The sequence below is a fragment of the Hirundo rustica genome, chromosome 3, assembly GCF_015227805.2.
Source record: "Hirundo rustica isolate bHirRus1 chromosome 3, bHirRus1.pri.v3, whole genome shotgun sequence".
Taxonomy (NCBI): Eukaryota; Metazoa; Chordata; class Aves; order Passeriformes; family Hirundinidae; genus Hirundo; species Hirundo rustica.
Genome location: NC_053452.1, coordinates 89731443 through 89747900, shown reverse-complemented (window position 1 = coordinate 89747900; position 16458 = coordinate 89731443). Strand labels below are relative to the sequence as shown.

The 16458-nt window shown below is 34.1% G+C and overlaps 1 protein-coding gene across 1 annotated transcript in view; it reads right to left on the bottom strand.

Annotated features, from left to right (window-relative positions):
- The window catches only part of EYS (eyes shut homolog), a 718062-nt gene that overhangs the window by 241512 nt on the left and 460092 nt on the right, over positions 1-16458 (bottom strand). Inside the window, 1 exon segment of the mRNA XM_040058168.2 lies at positions 12062-12212. Within this exon segment, the coding sequence (XP_039914102.1) occupies positions 12062-12212 (151 nt within the window).

Below are 16458 nucleotides of genomic sequence, written 5' to 3'. Positions count from 1 at the left end.
ATTCAGAGATTACTAACAGTAACCTCACAATGGCATCAGACAGTTTTCTCAGCACTCCTGGGTGCAACACACTAAATCTTAGAGACTTACATATGACCAGTGTGTTTAAGGGATCCCTGACCTAATCCTTCTCCCAGAATCACAGAATTAACTAGGTTGGAAAAGACTTTTGAGATCAGCAAGTCTAACCTATGACCAAACACCACCTTATTAAATCATGTCATTCAGTGTTACATCCAGTCTTTTTTTAAACACCTCCAGAGCGGGTGACTCCAGCAGTGTTAATTATTCCTTGCTCCAGAGTCTCCCTCTGGTCTCAGGGACTTTCAATTTCTGATGGCTGGTTTTATTGTGTTCTGGTTTCAGCCAGCACAGGGTTGATTTTGGCAATAGCCGGGAGGGAGCATGGCCAGGACCCTAATGTTATTGCATACCCAGACATCATTACCAGGGGAGAGGGAAAGGAACTCTCTCGCACTTCCCAGGGGAAGGGTGCTCCTTCAAGTTGAAAAAGCTCATGGGGTGAAATGATCTGGTATTTGCTTATTGTCGAGCATTTCATCTCAGTGCAGTGCAAAGTGGTGGCAGACATTCTTGTGTTTTACATGTTGACTGAGATAAAGCTTGAACAGACTCCCTAAAGGTACTGGAACAGAAAAAACTTCTGATATCACACAGGAATACATGACATGCACTTTTTATCAAGCAGATTTTTTTACAGTACATCTATTCATCTGAACATGCCCACCAGTTCCCTTTAGGAATTTAATTACATCATACTGTTTTCTTTTTAATTTATCTTTTGTTTCCCAAACCCTTATTTCCCTCTATAGGAAATATTAGTCTAAAGAAAAGGAAAAATTTCTTCCATACCAAACAGAAATATGAATTTAAATCTCTTATTAAATTCTCCAAATACAGAGTCTGTTTACATCCCTCTACTCCATGTTTTTCAGAAGTGTTCTCAAGAGAACAAGACAGAGAAATTTTCAGTCATGCCTTGGTATCGGTCTTTTAATTTACCAAGGTTGCTACCTGGTTAGCTTCAAGCATTTAGTGCACACAAGACTGAGTTCAGGCATTGGAATTATGAAATAATTAAAATATTTTTGAGAAAAATACTTCCATAAAGCCAAATTCTGAGGGGATTTCAGTGAGACAGTGGCACAATCAACATCATTTAAGATCAGCAAAAGACTTTGCAATGTTATTCTTCCTTTTTTTTTAGACTCGGAATCTTCAGGAGTTTGATTTCCCCATGCACACAGAGCTCTGGTTATTTCTAGCTGCATAAAAGAGCTTCTAGAGGACACAGTTAAAGCCATGCATATCAAGATCTCATATAAATAAGAAACAGAAATAATCTCTTTGACTTAGCATATTATTCTGCTGAGAGTTTTAAACCACAGACTCATTGCATTTGATGTTCTGGTTCAGTGTGGTTGCTCTTAGCCGAGGCCGGTTGCACAGATGCCCTGGGCCATGAGCTTAAAGTTCACTGGCTTCTTTTCTGCAAGAATATAGTGTAGCTATAATATCACCAGTTTGGGTGATCCGGACCTCTGTAATAAATACAATGATCTTGGCATTTTAGCATTATTTAATGAGAATGAATTACATTTTTAATCTTGGTTATAGTAATCAGTTTATGTTGTGGACTGCTGATATATATGCGGAATGCAAATACTTTTTTCTATTTTTAATGTAGAGATGTTGATATTAATAAGATTTTTGCACCTCTGTGAAACACAGCCTTGTCAAAGTGATTCAATTTATACAACCTGAAGTGTCTCCTTTAATTTGATGCAGAAGATAATCAGTGAAAAAAACCCTTGATTTCTCACCAGCAATATTGTCTGGTCTGTGGACTTAACACAATGAAGGATATTTCTTGCTTTCTCATTTGAAGGTATTTTGTTATGGTGTTAGGAGACTTTATTGAAAAATTTAATAGACATTTTAATAATATAATATCAGTATTTGCATTATATAACAATATAATTTTAAATACATGCATACATGCATATCTGAAATTCTAACTTCTCTAAGTCAACTGTAGTAAAATTTAAAATAGAAGCCGTAAAAATATCACAAAATACATCTGGAGAAATATACATTTTCACAATCAAGAAGTGATATTATAAACTTCAAAAATATATCTCTTAGTATCTTTCTAATAAAATATGAAGTGCAACTTGTAACTAATAAAATCACCCAAATTAACTTTTTTTTTTTCAATATAGACTTATTAAGAAGCATTCAGAAAATAATACTGAAAATCTTAATATTTACTTTTATGTCTTCCATTCTATATTTTTAATACTATAAATTTGGAATTTATTATACATACTAGAAACATTTATTTTACATTTTGATTAATAGTATAGGTTTATATTTTACAGTAAGTAGCAAAATTCAAGATTTCTGTGATCTGTATAAGCTGGTCTTGTTTAAGGATCCCATAGTACTAAGAATGATCTTCAGCAAGAATTCAAACTTCTTTGAAGTAGATAAATCAGTAATGAATTATCCAAAACAGTTACACGAACATACTCAGATGTAAGAAAATAAACAAATCCATACTATGAATATAAGCATGGTGATTAATCTAATTAGGAAAAAACCCATATAAAATATGTCACTCTTCACTACAATGCTCCATGAGTATACCTCTTTCCTCTAAGGCAGTATCTCAAATGCTGCAGTGTCCAAGATCATCATCTGCAGCCTTTTCAACACAGATTGACGTGCAAATAATACAAGCCAGCAATACAAGATTACAGGAGCGTTTTGGTTTTTTCTTGATGTATCATTTCTCTGTATGGTTTAACCTTGAAGACCTAACAAGACCACATTCTTATATGGTGAGGACTACTGGCACACTAGTAACAAAGAATCCTACAGGGCAAGACTGGATACCTTCAGCAAAATATCTCAAGTCTCATATGTATTTCTTTCTCAATCAATGGATTAGGCAAGGCTTTCTATTACCATTATATAGTAGATGTATTACAATATATTGAAATTAGAATAAATTTTACCTGGAAAAACCTTTTTAAAAATTCAAAAATTCACAATCAAAATATATAAAAATAGGACAGAACTGAATAAGTTACAAAAATTGTAATGCAAATATTTGTGTAAACCATTTTCTGTATGCTAAACCACTAAACCATTATTTATTTTCAAAAGAAAAGTAACTGCCTATGGAAAAATACCTGCGTACTAAAAAAGCAAAAAAGCCCATTAAATCAGTAAGAATTTGTTAAGCATCTTGAAGATAGAAATATAAACACTGGGAGGTTATGGTGTAAAAGTAAAAATCAAGAACAGTGTGGGCTGCACCAGAAAAACGCAATATGATAAAAGTATCAAACAAATATATACAAGCGAGCACAAATAATTTTGCACTAAAATTTCACGCAGAAAGAAAAAAATATGTGTTAGAGCTACATTATATATTTCCAAGGTGATGATAATATTTGATAAATACTAAAGCAGGTTACAAGGGGTAAGGCAGAAAAGACAGTAATTTTAGATTTTAATTACTCCAAGCAGTTGGGTAAGAAATCATGACAAAATATGATGCAGGGACTACAGTTTTAGATGCTGTAAATAATGATTTCTTGGAACCATTAGAGAAACTACAAGAGATATAACTCTAGGCAAGTAATATGTTTCAATATTTCAAAATATAATCATTGAGCCCCCCAAAACTTGGAAAAAAAAAAAAAAAAAAAAAAAAGGCTATAATATACTCAAACTCTATGTTCTCCTGGGAGGAAATCACACTTAAAAATCTACTAGAAGGTTTAATTGCATCAAGACAAGTTTATTAAGGATAAAAACAAATAGAAAGCTAATGGATAAAATGCTTGCAGGTTACAGAAAAACACTTTCATATAGTTCAGTAACTACATAAGGTCAAGTAGGAAAAAACATCAAGCATGACTTTAAATTAAAAAAAAAAAAAAAAGAAAAAAAAAAAGAGAAAAAAAAAGAAAAATAAAAAGGAAAGATTGCTTGTTAAAGCAGCAGAATAAAGAAGACTATTAGTCAACACTTTTCCAGCCAAAATATGGTGAAGGTTTAAAAGGGTAATATCTGGTAAATGAAATCCGCTATTATGCATATTTAAATCTTTCTGAGATATATTTTAGTTTAGGCTGGAAAAAGTACTTAAGCCATAAAATCATAGAACATCCCAGGCTGGAAGGAATCTTACAAGATGATCTGGTCCAAACTTTCATGTAAAAGGGAGTTTAGATGAGGTTATCTAGCACCCTGTCCATTCATGTATTGAAAACCTCCAGTGGTAGAGACTCTACCATCTTCTTGGGGTGGTTTTTCTATGTTAATCAAAACTTTCTAATATATGAAAACTAGGAATTCTGGAATTAAACAAAAACATTATATAAGTTTTTAATTAAATTATGTTTGCTAACAATATAAAGTGGTAAATATGATACCAGCATTTCAAAAGGGATTATGAAAGGCCAAAATGATTGAAGCAAACTAAAACTCAAAAAAATCTATATTCAGAAGAAAATTCCTGAATTTTGTAATGAAGAATGTAAGTAGCAAAAACATGGGACAATATCACATAGAGAACCTAAAATTTTCTTTAAGGAAGTTATACTTCTCCAATTATTAATATCCCTTGAACACATTAATGATTCTATTTAGGTGGGTCACCCAAAACCTGAGTGAACTCAATTTCCAAAGATGTTTTGACATTGTTCCCAAGCAAAAATTCTTAAAGAAAATTAGTAATTGTGGGAAATACAAGAAGGTTTTTCTAGGTGGGTGGTGAACAAACTGAATAAAAGAAAAGACAAAAAATTGCCAGTACTAGTTGAGTTTTCACAGAGGTTAAATGCAACAAATATTGCCCACTGAGTCTTATGCTGTTAAACACATTCATGAAATATCTGACAATGTAAGAAGCACTTACGCTCAAAAGTGTGCTGATCAAAACAAACTATTCAGAACAGGTGAACCATCTATCCAGTCAAGAAACAAGGCCTCTGACTTCAGGGTAATGCTTAATTATATAAGAACAGAGCCTGTAGACCATGACTTACCAATCTAAAGAAAAACAAATACCAGAATATGTGATAGTAGCCAACGAAACACTGACATGTAGAAGTATTTTTTGTGATGTGACAAATATTTATTCAGTATATAAAAGTGCATGAATATTTAAAATATCTTGAGCAATAGTAAGTGGCGCTCTTAATTAAGATAAGCATTCAGGTGATGCAAAGACAGAGTCAAAACATATCCAAAGTAGGACATTAGAAAGTAAATACTTTTCAGGATCTAAGGCTGCCATGCCAAGATTCACAAAGAAGTCAGATGCTCTTCAGGATGCAAAATACATTTCAAATCAACAAACACCCTGAAACAACTTTTCTGAATATTTTAAATCATAAACCTGACAAGAAGATGTATAATGTGTGTAGGGAAAGTCAAATTAAAAGGGAGAGGCATAAATATAAGGACAAACAATTTCATCCCATTTTTTGAAAAGTACAGATTCTGGAATTGATACAAACAGGAACAACACATAGTTTCAGAAGTGTAGCACTGAAACCACAATGAGATTCTGGATAAAAGAGTCAACACTGTTCATTTTCATCTTCTGTACCACTGCAGAACCTTAAACACTAGTGCACTGCTACTACAAACGAAACACTTATATTTCACTATATCTAGAGGGAAGACTAATGCTTGGCAACTGGCTTCAACTTAGTCTATTGTGAGCTAGAGCTTAAACTGATGGGTCAGATAATTAATTTATGTTATATCAAATATGAAATATCATGTCACCCTTGGACATATCCTTTGGATAATTCCTAGACAGATTTATGATCTAATGAAAAAAAAACCAAAAACCAAACAACAACAACAAAAAAAAACCAAAACAAAACAATCAAACAAACAAACCTATAACCAGTCTGCCTAAAAAATATTTTAAAAACCATATTATTTAATAGTTAAATATGGAAATTTCAGTTATGCTGGAAATGTATGGACTTTCGAGAACAAGCCCCTCTAAGGTCTCATACTACCCATTCTTGCTTATACTCCTACAGCAAACAGTTGCAGCCATGTAACAGTCTAGTACATCTTGCAATCCTGTGACAGATTGGATGTTCTTCCCTTTGTTGTCTTCCCCAGGAATCTTCTCAGGGTGAGCACTGCAGCTCAGGAAGGATTAATTAGGTCAGGACCACTGTAATTTGCTCACATCCAATGGTTACTGTAGCAGGAAGTTAAAGAATCATGTACATGTTATATTACTATAAATAATAGTGTGAAAGTTGCTGTCAGAGCCCAAGATTTATCAGGTAAGGTGAATGCCAGATAATCAAATCTAAAGCACTGTGCACAGATTGTACTAAATTCTCCCACTGCTTTGTAATGCTCTGGCAAGGGAAATGGATCATAAACTCTTTCTAACTAGACAGTTACAGAGGGGTTACTGTTGTGTTAGTCTATGGAAGCACAGCAGCTGTAACATGGAGCAAATTGCTCTTGAATCATTCCAAATTAAGAGTCTGATTCTGTATTTTGTAACACCTGTTTCACATTGTCCATTTCTTCACTCAATGCTGCTGAATTCTGTGGATGAGTTATTGAAAGAGAAAGAACGTAATTTTTTATGCTTTAGCAATTGCTTATTAAAATGCTTAAAACATTTTTATCTACATATGCATATACCTCAGAATACCTTAAAACTGGGCAGTACATGTGATTGTGATATCACATCTCTTTTTCACAGGAAAACTACATGTGTTCTTACATATGCACAGTGTATTTGACACATTTGTATTTAAAGTACAAGTCTGCTAGATTACTGGGGTCTCTTAGTCTGAATCTTTACATGTATAATGATTTCCATCTCACCTTAATTTCAACATTAACACACTATGATCTTGAACATATCACTCAATTATTTGTTGCCATTTCCCATTGGTAATATATTGATGTTCACATATGTATTTGCACACCTTCCCCTTCAACTTTCATCTTTATTTGGAAGATTGCTCTCCTGCTACAGAAGCTTCCTTTCCTTCTGAAATTTTCTTGTTTTAATGCTTTTAAGGTTTAATTATAGAGAACTGCTTAAGTTGAAAAGGAATATGAAGATATATAATGACATTTCACATTCTCCATACTAAAATATTATTAAGTCTAGAAATATAAATTACTAGAACAATTATAGAAGCAAAAATAACAGTATTACTGCAATCAGCTGCTGCTGTTGTATTTGAAAACAATCTTTAATTTCCCTTTGAGTGTACCAATCTTCTCTGCAGAGAAAAAGTTATTGTAAAAAATTAACAATATTAAAGCTAGCATGAAATTAATTATTATGAAACATCTTGAGATTTCAGAAATAATACTTTTTTTTTCAATTTCTGATTAAAAAGGATTTTTTTTTCTGTGTGTAATTTGGTTTCCTTCTTTGTTGATTTTTTTTGTTTTAAAAAAATAGTGATAATAGCTTTTAAACCCCAATGTTTTAAAAATATTATGCTATATAACTGTTTAACTGATTTTTCCACTTATCTGTAGCAAGTCTGAACTATTCCCATCATTTTCTTTATTGAAGAAATAGGATAGAATATAAAAATAAGTAATAAGCTGGCACAGAATTGAAGGGGATTTTTTTCACTGTGGCGAGACAGCAGGACAAGATGACTGCCAGCCAGCTATTTATAGTTTAGCTTTCATCTGACTGCTCAGTAATGGCTTTCTAGACTGTCAGACTCCACAATACTTTGCAAAGGACAGTTTACAGAGTCATAGGAACAATTTCTTGCTGTGCATGGAACAGATTGCAGCACCTCAACTTGGATGAATTCATTCAAGGTGTTTCAATGTATGCATCTGTTACCTTGATTTCTACCCACAACTTCAGATCCTTCAGAATTCATACCAAGCCAAATACTTTCTCCATCTTTTGCCTGTGGATAGCTAGGAGAACTGTAGTTGTGCAGGAGGAAGAAGTGGCAGAGACAAACTGTTGTGGTCTGACTACAATCCCCATTTCCCATCCTCCTGTGCCACTCAGAGGTAGGAGATAGAGTTGGAGATGAAACAACAGTAAGCACACTGGTCAGGCAGTTTCCCTTTGGCAAATCCATGCTGGTTGTTCCCAAGGATGTGCTTGTCCTTCATTTTTTCTATATTCTATGTATCAGGAACATAGTTGTGCCATTGACATAACTGGATCATGGTTACCCATCTTCCTCCTTGGCTTTTTTAAGATTAACATAATATAATATTTGTCTTTTTTCCCTGTCATCAGGGGCTTCCTCTGATTGCTCTAGGCTTTCAGAGGTGATGGAGAGTGGCCTTGTGACAACGTCAGCCAGGGGTACATGCTTATAAGCATCTTTCTGGATCATGATGCTTTATATGTCTGGTTTACTCGAGTAGTCCATAACTTTATCTTGCTCTAGTGTTTCTCACCACCAAACACAGATACTAGGACTGAGACCTGGGATGCCTGAGATCTTCTGAATAGTGAAGAAATCTATTGGGTATTATGGCATTTCTCCCCCAGATGTCACAGATATTCCTTTAAATGTATCACTGCTTGAGTGTAAGGCTCTGATCTTCTGAAGGGACTGTGGCAGAAACAAGAGAAATCAGTAGAATTATTGCACCTTGCATTACATGTTGAGCGCACTCTGACTCTAAAGAATAACAAATAATAGGCATATAGGAAAAAAAAAAAGTGGAAAGAATGCATGGAAATTTCAGAGCTGATTAGGAAACAGTACAGGAAATCATCAGAGGAGACAATATTTTACCCCGAGGGCTTTATAGGTCAGCTCAAACTTCAATCAAAATGAAAGGAGGAGGAATCTATCCTAGAAATGAATCATTTAACATGAGCCAATTCCAGTAATACACGACTCCCATGTCAACAGTCTCTGGTATTGACAGCTTGGAGTTCTTGCCAGTCAGTAACTGAAGGAGTCTAGGGTCTGAAGTAACAGTTCTCTGCAACTTCCACAATATTGGAAGGTAGGACATCCAACATCAGAGTGAACTACTTCTATGAGAGAGGTAGTTAAAACAAGACAGGTATTATTAGGTGAACACTGGAGATATCACAAGGGTCATTATCAAACTTGACTCCAAGAGTGATCAGAGTACTTGTCAGAAAAAGCTGAATCTCAGCTGGAGCAGAAATATCCCTTGAAGCAAACTGCAGGACGAAGGTCAGAAGCAGATCTGCTCTGTTTCAGGGATGATGAAGGTTTTACAATAGAAGCCTGACTGCCTGGGTCTAAACTGATGGAAAAGAAACTTTCTGGAGTGGTTTCCTACTGCTGGGGTTGAAAAGCCCACATAAAGAGTACTTGGGCAGGCAGTTCTCCATCCCCTGACAAAAGAGAAAAAACCCAGCCTTTATAGGCTATATCTATCTTGGAGCCTACACACTTTGACAGGGAAGCCAAGGAAAATTGAACTTCCCAAAGCTAAAAAACCACAGAAATTATGGAAAATGAGATACTAAGATCAAAATGAATACAAGAATCACAAATAAGCAAAAAAAATTAAGAGTAATAAAGGCTGAGATCATCTCAGAAAGAAAGCTGCAAGAAAGTTCAGTGGAAAACCAGAGAGGCAACTGAGAGCAGCCTTTTTTGGGGAACTTACAGGAACATGCTTTCCAAGTATTAATAGAGGTCAAGTATCACCAACTTGAGCACTGGTACATGTCCCACATCTATTACCTAATTTACATAACAATCATGAACCACGACATCTCACCTATTAATCCTGCATTAAGAATAGAATTGAACAGCAACATTCTCAAAGAAGGAAAGCCCATGTTGATACGACAATCCAACATATGCAGGCAAAACTTTTAGCATTAAATTACCTTTAAACCATTGTGTTTCATTGCTATTTGAACTTCCCTAATGTAAATTTATTATTCTGGATTTTATTTGGCCTTTATCTAGCAAAGAGTTATTTTTCATCTCAAAATTCATTCTCATATACATATCATTATTATATCCCTCAAACAAATTACTTCTTTACGTGCTCCAAAATACACTACATAAATTGAACTTCTCTAAGCCTTCATTATAAAATTTTTGGGGTATCCTCTAGAAATTTCTCTTAGTTTCTAGAAGATAGGTCATTTAAACATTGAAAATATAATTTTTACATATCTCATTAGTATGGATACATTTTTGTAGTAAATAAAATTCTGTATACAACTGATGATAAATTATTCCAGATGAAGGTATAGTTTGTATGTGAATATCTGAATTAAGGAAAAAAATTGTATAACTATGAATACTGCTTGATGTGTTCTTTTAATGTCAGTATGAACTACTTAGAAGTACACTTTCTGCAAAATATTTTGTAACCTAAAAAAACACTCACAATAACTTTTAAGTTGGATTTCAACAGTCTTGTCCTGTCATTGATTATTGTGCAATTTAATATAAGGTGAAAGCAATCTAGAAATGTTGTATTCAAGTACCAGTATCAAAAACATGCCAGTGCTTGAAATTACTCTATTTGCCTCATGATAAGATGACCTTCACTTACTGAAGAATGGAACAGAAATAAAAAGGTTAGATCAATTGCACAGGGTGAAGCCGACCCAAAATTATGGTTTAAAAAATGAAAACTGGACTACATATACCCGTTTTTTACAGGGCACTGGCAAAACAAAACCCCTGCAGTCTAACTTTGTTATAGTTGCGGGGTAACACCAATTCAAATATCCCTGTTCAGATAAATGAGACCTGCACTACACCAACTCGGCGCTAACAGTGTAATTTATTTCACGACGTGGAAAACACAAACACTCACAGATAATCTTTATTATGTAATGGTGAAGAGTTTTACATTCTGGAAGCACATTTGGGAATGAGACAAGAGATTTAAATAGTCCAGGTAGCAACACAGGTTGGAGTTGGATAAGTGAAAGTCAGAGACCAACTTGGAGCTATGTGTCTAGTGACGTCCCTGGCATCTTATGTCAAAAATGTAATTAAAAAAAATTTGCACATGGCTATGACAATAGCCCCTTAGATGCTGAAATGCACTCTGAACTTAGACACCTGACAAGATGCAGAAGGCCGAACCAGCTGCATTGGGAGCTGTGTTGCACAGGGTCCATGCTGCTGGAAGCTGGACTGAGCATGCCCTGAGTGTATGGTGCCAGTCTCAAATGAATTACAAGGCCTGGGACTTTGATCTATGTAAGCATGAAGAGTTTAAGCATCATAAACTGGAACAGAAATTCTTAACTATACTCATTCTGCTTTGGGAAAAAAAAAAAAAAAAAAAAAAAAAAAAAAAAAAAAAAAAAAAAAAAAAAAAAATTGGAAATAATTTAAGTGATGTGTATCAGTTATTGTGACTACTCCACCCCAAAATCCTCTGTAAGAACAACTGAGTAATGATCTGCTTGTCTCCAGCTCTCTGCATGACTCTGTGGGTATTCTTCTCCCCTAACTCTGCACAAGCCCCATATTACTTCTCATCCCTGCATATGTGGTTACCCGAGCTGCTCTCTCTCATAGCTGTGCTACCTCTCTTTCATTAACGCAGTTTCACAGGTTAGTGTTCTCTTGCCTGCCCCGTTTTTTACACACGCCTCTCTGAGCCAGCACAGAATGCAGAGACTCCTTTGTTTTGGAAACCATCGCAGTCATACTTTTCACAACTTCATAGAACTAGCACTGGACATAAAAGGTATCTCCTGTAAATTTGATCATATTTCCTCCTTTACTCTCCCTGCTCAAAACAAACAGGACTTCAGATAATGACTTTGGACAATAATGCCCTTTTTTGTTCATTTTCAAAAGTCCCATGCATGAGCAATACTCTGCAAATGACCATACTCATCCCTTAGATGTAACTCTCAAAAAGCTGTAATTTTTATTTTTTGCATGGCTTAAATCTCTTCATTTATTACATACATACATACATCAACATGCCACCCCTAAAAATAATACAGATTTTAATAATAGTAACAACAACAACAACAACAATAATAATAATAAACTACCTGTTTTGCTCCATAAGGATGAGGCAAACCACCAACAAATATGGATCCTGTTTCAAGCCAGTAAGAGCTGGACCAGTAACTTCTAGTTACATTTGTATTTGAAGATAACTTCATGACTGACATTTCTGCTTCGCATGGTACCATGCCTTGCCTGCACAAATGCAGAAATAGGCACATTTTACAACCATATAATGTTTTTACTTTACTGTCTATCTGACAAATTAATTAGGCTGTTACTAAACAAACAATGAAAGAAAATCAAGTAAATAGCTGTTTTGTGCTATAGAACTATAAATATAAAATAAGCTGTTTGACAGGCTGTAAGTTGACACGTCTTTGGGGTTTGAAATTCCATTAAAATGAAGCCATATTGTAAATCTGGGAAGTTTAATTGCTAAAAAAAGCCAAAGAATATAAATTACTAAATAAAAATACTTACACAATTTTTAATAATAACAGGACTTTGCAATTTGTAAAAAATACATCAATTGAACTGAAATATCTTAAATATCCCTCTTTCTCATCGTACACACACACACACAAAATACAAATTTTAATGCAATTTAAAACAAGCTGCATTTTAGAAAATACAGAGATACTATAATAATCTGTAATACTTATCTTCAAAAGCATCATTTCTAAAGCTGAAGTCAGTAATATTAGGCGCTGAAATCAATATGTACCTTCCCATTTCCCTCCTCCCTCTTAAAAATGTTGCTGTTAATGTGTATACACTGTCAACAACAAACCAGGTAGGTAGGAAGGTACCAAGCAAACAATTTGGTTTCTTTCAATTTTTGAAAATTATGTAAATGTCATTTGCATTCCAATAACCAACTAGCAGCCATCACTTTATCTTCATGTAAGAAAGCAGAGTAGGGACATAGTAGAATTAAACCAGTCTCTCAGGGGAATTTCTTCCAGCTTATCCTTCTCTCTGTACATGAAACAAATCAGAGTCCAATCATGTCTGTATTTAAAGTTATCCAAGTGTCTTTGTAATATGGGTGTCACAAAAATTCTGTGTGAAAATGGCACACGCAAAAAAAACCCCTAAAACCCCAAAAACCCAAAACAGCAACAACAACCACAAAAAAACCAAAACCACAAACCAACAGCCTACAGCTCTCTAAAAGCAATTTGAGTAGGATGCAATAGGTATTGTATTAATTCAGTTTATCTCTGACAATGCAAAACAACCTTCTGAAAATTCTTTCAAAAATGAGCATTAAAAGTTTTCTTAACTATATTCTGTCATACAGTAATATAAGTATTCTCACATTTTATCTCATTAAGTTCTCTATGTGTTTTTAACTGACATAATGGAGAGCTAACATTAGTAACATTTGCAAACAGTTCTCTATGTTCTCCATGTAATTCTGTTTTGAGATACTTTCAGAACAATATACAAACATGGTGATGTGTATTTACAGAAAGGCCTATAAATATTTGTGTATGCAAAATGGCTTGTACATCCTATGGCAAGTAACTTGAGGTGGAGGATAAAAAATTTTGGTTTGTTGATAAAATCAAGAATGAAGAAGATAAATAAATTGGGGGTTTGATTCTGTGGACTGAAAACCAGTATCTTAATGGATCAATTCAGGGGATATTTTTTGTTCTCCCCTCATTTTTTTTTTTTTTTAACTTGATAATTAATAAATAACATGAATGCAAAAAAAAGGAGCTAAATGTGTCTAGAATCAAGGAAAGAAAGGTTTTTCCTACCATGTTTTTTGGATATTATACAAGGCCTGTATGTCTAAGCCCACACACAAGGTTCTGTAACACACTGTTTTCATTAATGACTTACAAAAGAAGTTTGCTGATAATGTGTGTAACTGGCACAATCATTCTCTGTAGCTCTATTTGCAATGTTTGCTCTATTCACAAACTACCGTTTGAAGCCAGCACGACATCTTGGATATATCATTCTATAGAAAATGGTGGCAGTGACACTTTGAAGGAAAAAAAATATGATTTTTGTAAATACCTAAAATTTCTTCTCTTCCTGATAAAATCGTGTTGTAATTATGAAGAAAAGTGTAATAATAAAGTAGCAATATTTCAGAAATATTGTAAATCAGACTTATTTTAATGCAGCATAATTCTTAAGATGGACTGTATGAGGGTCAGGGATGAACTGCCAGGCTTTTCATTTTAACTATTTGACAGATGTGCCAAGTGAAGTACAGCTGCTCAAACAACTTCTCTTCTGTTTTTCTCTTAATTACTATTTCTTCTACATGTTTTGAGATGCTAACACTGTAACTAGTTACCTGACCACGCATGTATCCCTATCACGCAAACACCATATTGATGTGGTTCTTTTCACATTAACTTTAGACGTAATTTTTACTTGTCCTTAATGCTTATATGACTGATATGTAAAAAGTATTTTTGTGTGCATGTATCAAAAGAATATTTTGAAATTAATTCCCAGTATTTGGTGTCAGAAAACAAGTTAATGCAATTCAAAGCATGAGCTGCCTTTGCCCTAAGCTTGTTAGAATGTCAGCCATGTACCTCTGATTGTGTTTGATTGAATCTAGCAGGGTCTGGCCAAATTAGAATAATGACTTTAAACCATTATTGTTTAGCATTTGCTGATGATACAATCACCGGGTCATATATGCACTCTATGAAATTTCCATCAGGCTTTTAAAATACTTTTTCTACAATCAGCACATTGGGTGCTCTAAAGGTCAAGTAAGATGACAGGGCTTTTTGCATAATTATAAATTTGGAAATGCATACAGCAACTCTCAAGCACTTTTGCTGGGTAAGCTACCAGCAATTGTGCCTCAGTCCAAGCCAGCAGTAATAGTTCACAGTTTCCTCATTTGTAATCACACAAATGTAGTGATTAAATACTAGCCTATTAATTATAACCTGAAGATGAATTCTGTCTAAACAGTACTAAATCCATTGCTCAATGCCTTGCAGGTTAGAATGATGGAAAGGTCAGACAATAATTTGTTAACTATTGATATAACAGTCCCTAAACACGGCAATGTCTGTATGAGATCCAAGTTCTTTTACATAATGTCTTTACCTTCTGACATTTTTCAGTGATTATTAAGTGACATTTTTAGGATTATCATAAAATGGTAAAAGAGTGACAAAACAAATGGTTGAAGAGGAAGAGGGAAAGGAGGATGTTGAGAAAATATATTGTGTCAGTCATGCTATGCAGCCTTGCTGGGAATAAAAATTCTTTAACCTGTTTTTTTCTGATAGAAAATAGATATTTTTTTTCTAGAAGCAAGATTGGAACTTTCACCTGTCTCTAGATATTTCACTTGAATGTGACTATATTAAACAACAATAATTCACTAATACCATTGAACTGTTTAGGTTGTTACATTAGCATTCGGTCTATTAAACAAAACCAACAAGATATTTAAAACATCTATACCAAATATAAGTTGTGAATCACCAGAAGGAAAGAAGTTTTACTGTCATATATTATAAAAAATAATCCCTAATTTCCCTAATTATATTGAAGACTCTTGTTTAATTAAAGCTGAGAACATATTTTACTTTCATAATATTTAATTATTTATGGATTTATTAGCTTAGAAAAATACAACTTGTTTTTCATTCAGTATCTGGAGGTTTACATTTTCTGGTTTCATACTCAAACTGTTCCTTGCAGTAGAATGTTTATTTTTGTAAAATTATGACAAGACAATAAACCTACTCTCACTACAATCAATAGTAACATTTTCTTAATGCACATTTATAAGGTCAGATTAATTTCAGCCTAGTAGTAGTTTTGATATCTTTATGGCTTTTCAAAAGCAACTTTAGGAATTGAACTTCTGTACCTCTCTACTCAGAAAATTTTATGTTTCTGTGTTGGAAGTTTACAAAATCTGACCGAATAAAGCACGGAGCAACCTGTTCTGACCTTGGCTGGCCCTACTTTGAGCAGGGGGTTGGACTAAAGACCTCCTGAAATCCCTTTTGGCCTAATATACCCTACAATTCTACAATCTTAAGACACTAAAATCTTTGGCAAAGAAAACCCCAGCAATTCGATACAAAAAACCATTTACAGATTAAGCAGACTCTCTTATTACCTGCAGTGGATTTATCTAGATAAAATATATACCAATTCACTCATAGTCATTATATTTTAATTCTACAGGAAAATTCATAATTTGAGACTGCTCTCATCTGTTGGTGCTGACATTGCCCTATTGAGACACCAGGTAACACACACTTCCATGTTGCAGATGAAAAAATTAGTCAACAACATATTTTTTCTCATTTCTCTGATAGCATATTTCCTGGACCTGAAGCTGGTTTCGTGGTCAGGTCTTAGATTTAACTGTGTTTTAATTAAACAAATAAGAGCAATGAAGCTAATGATGCCAATTTCTCTAATAACC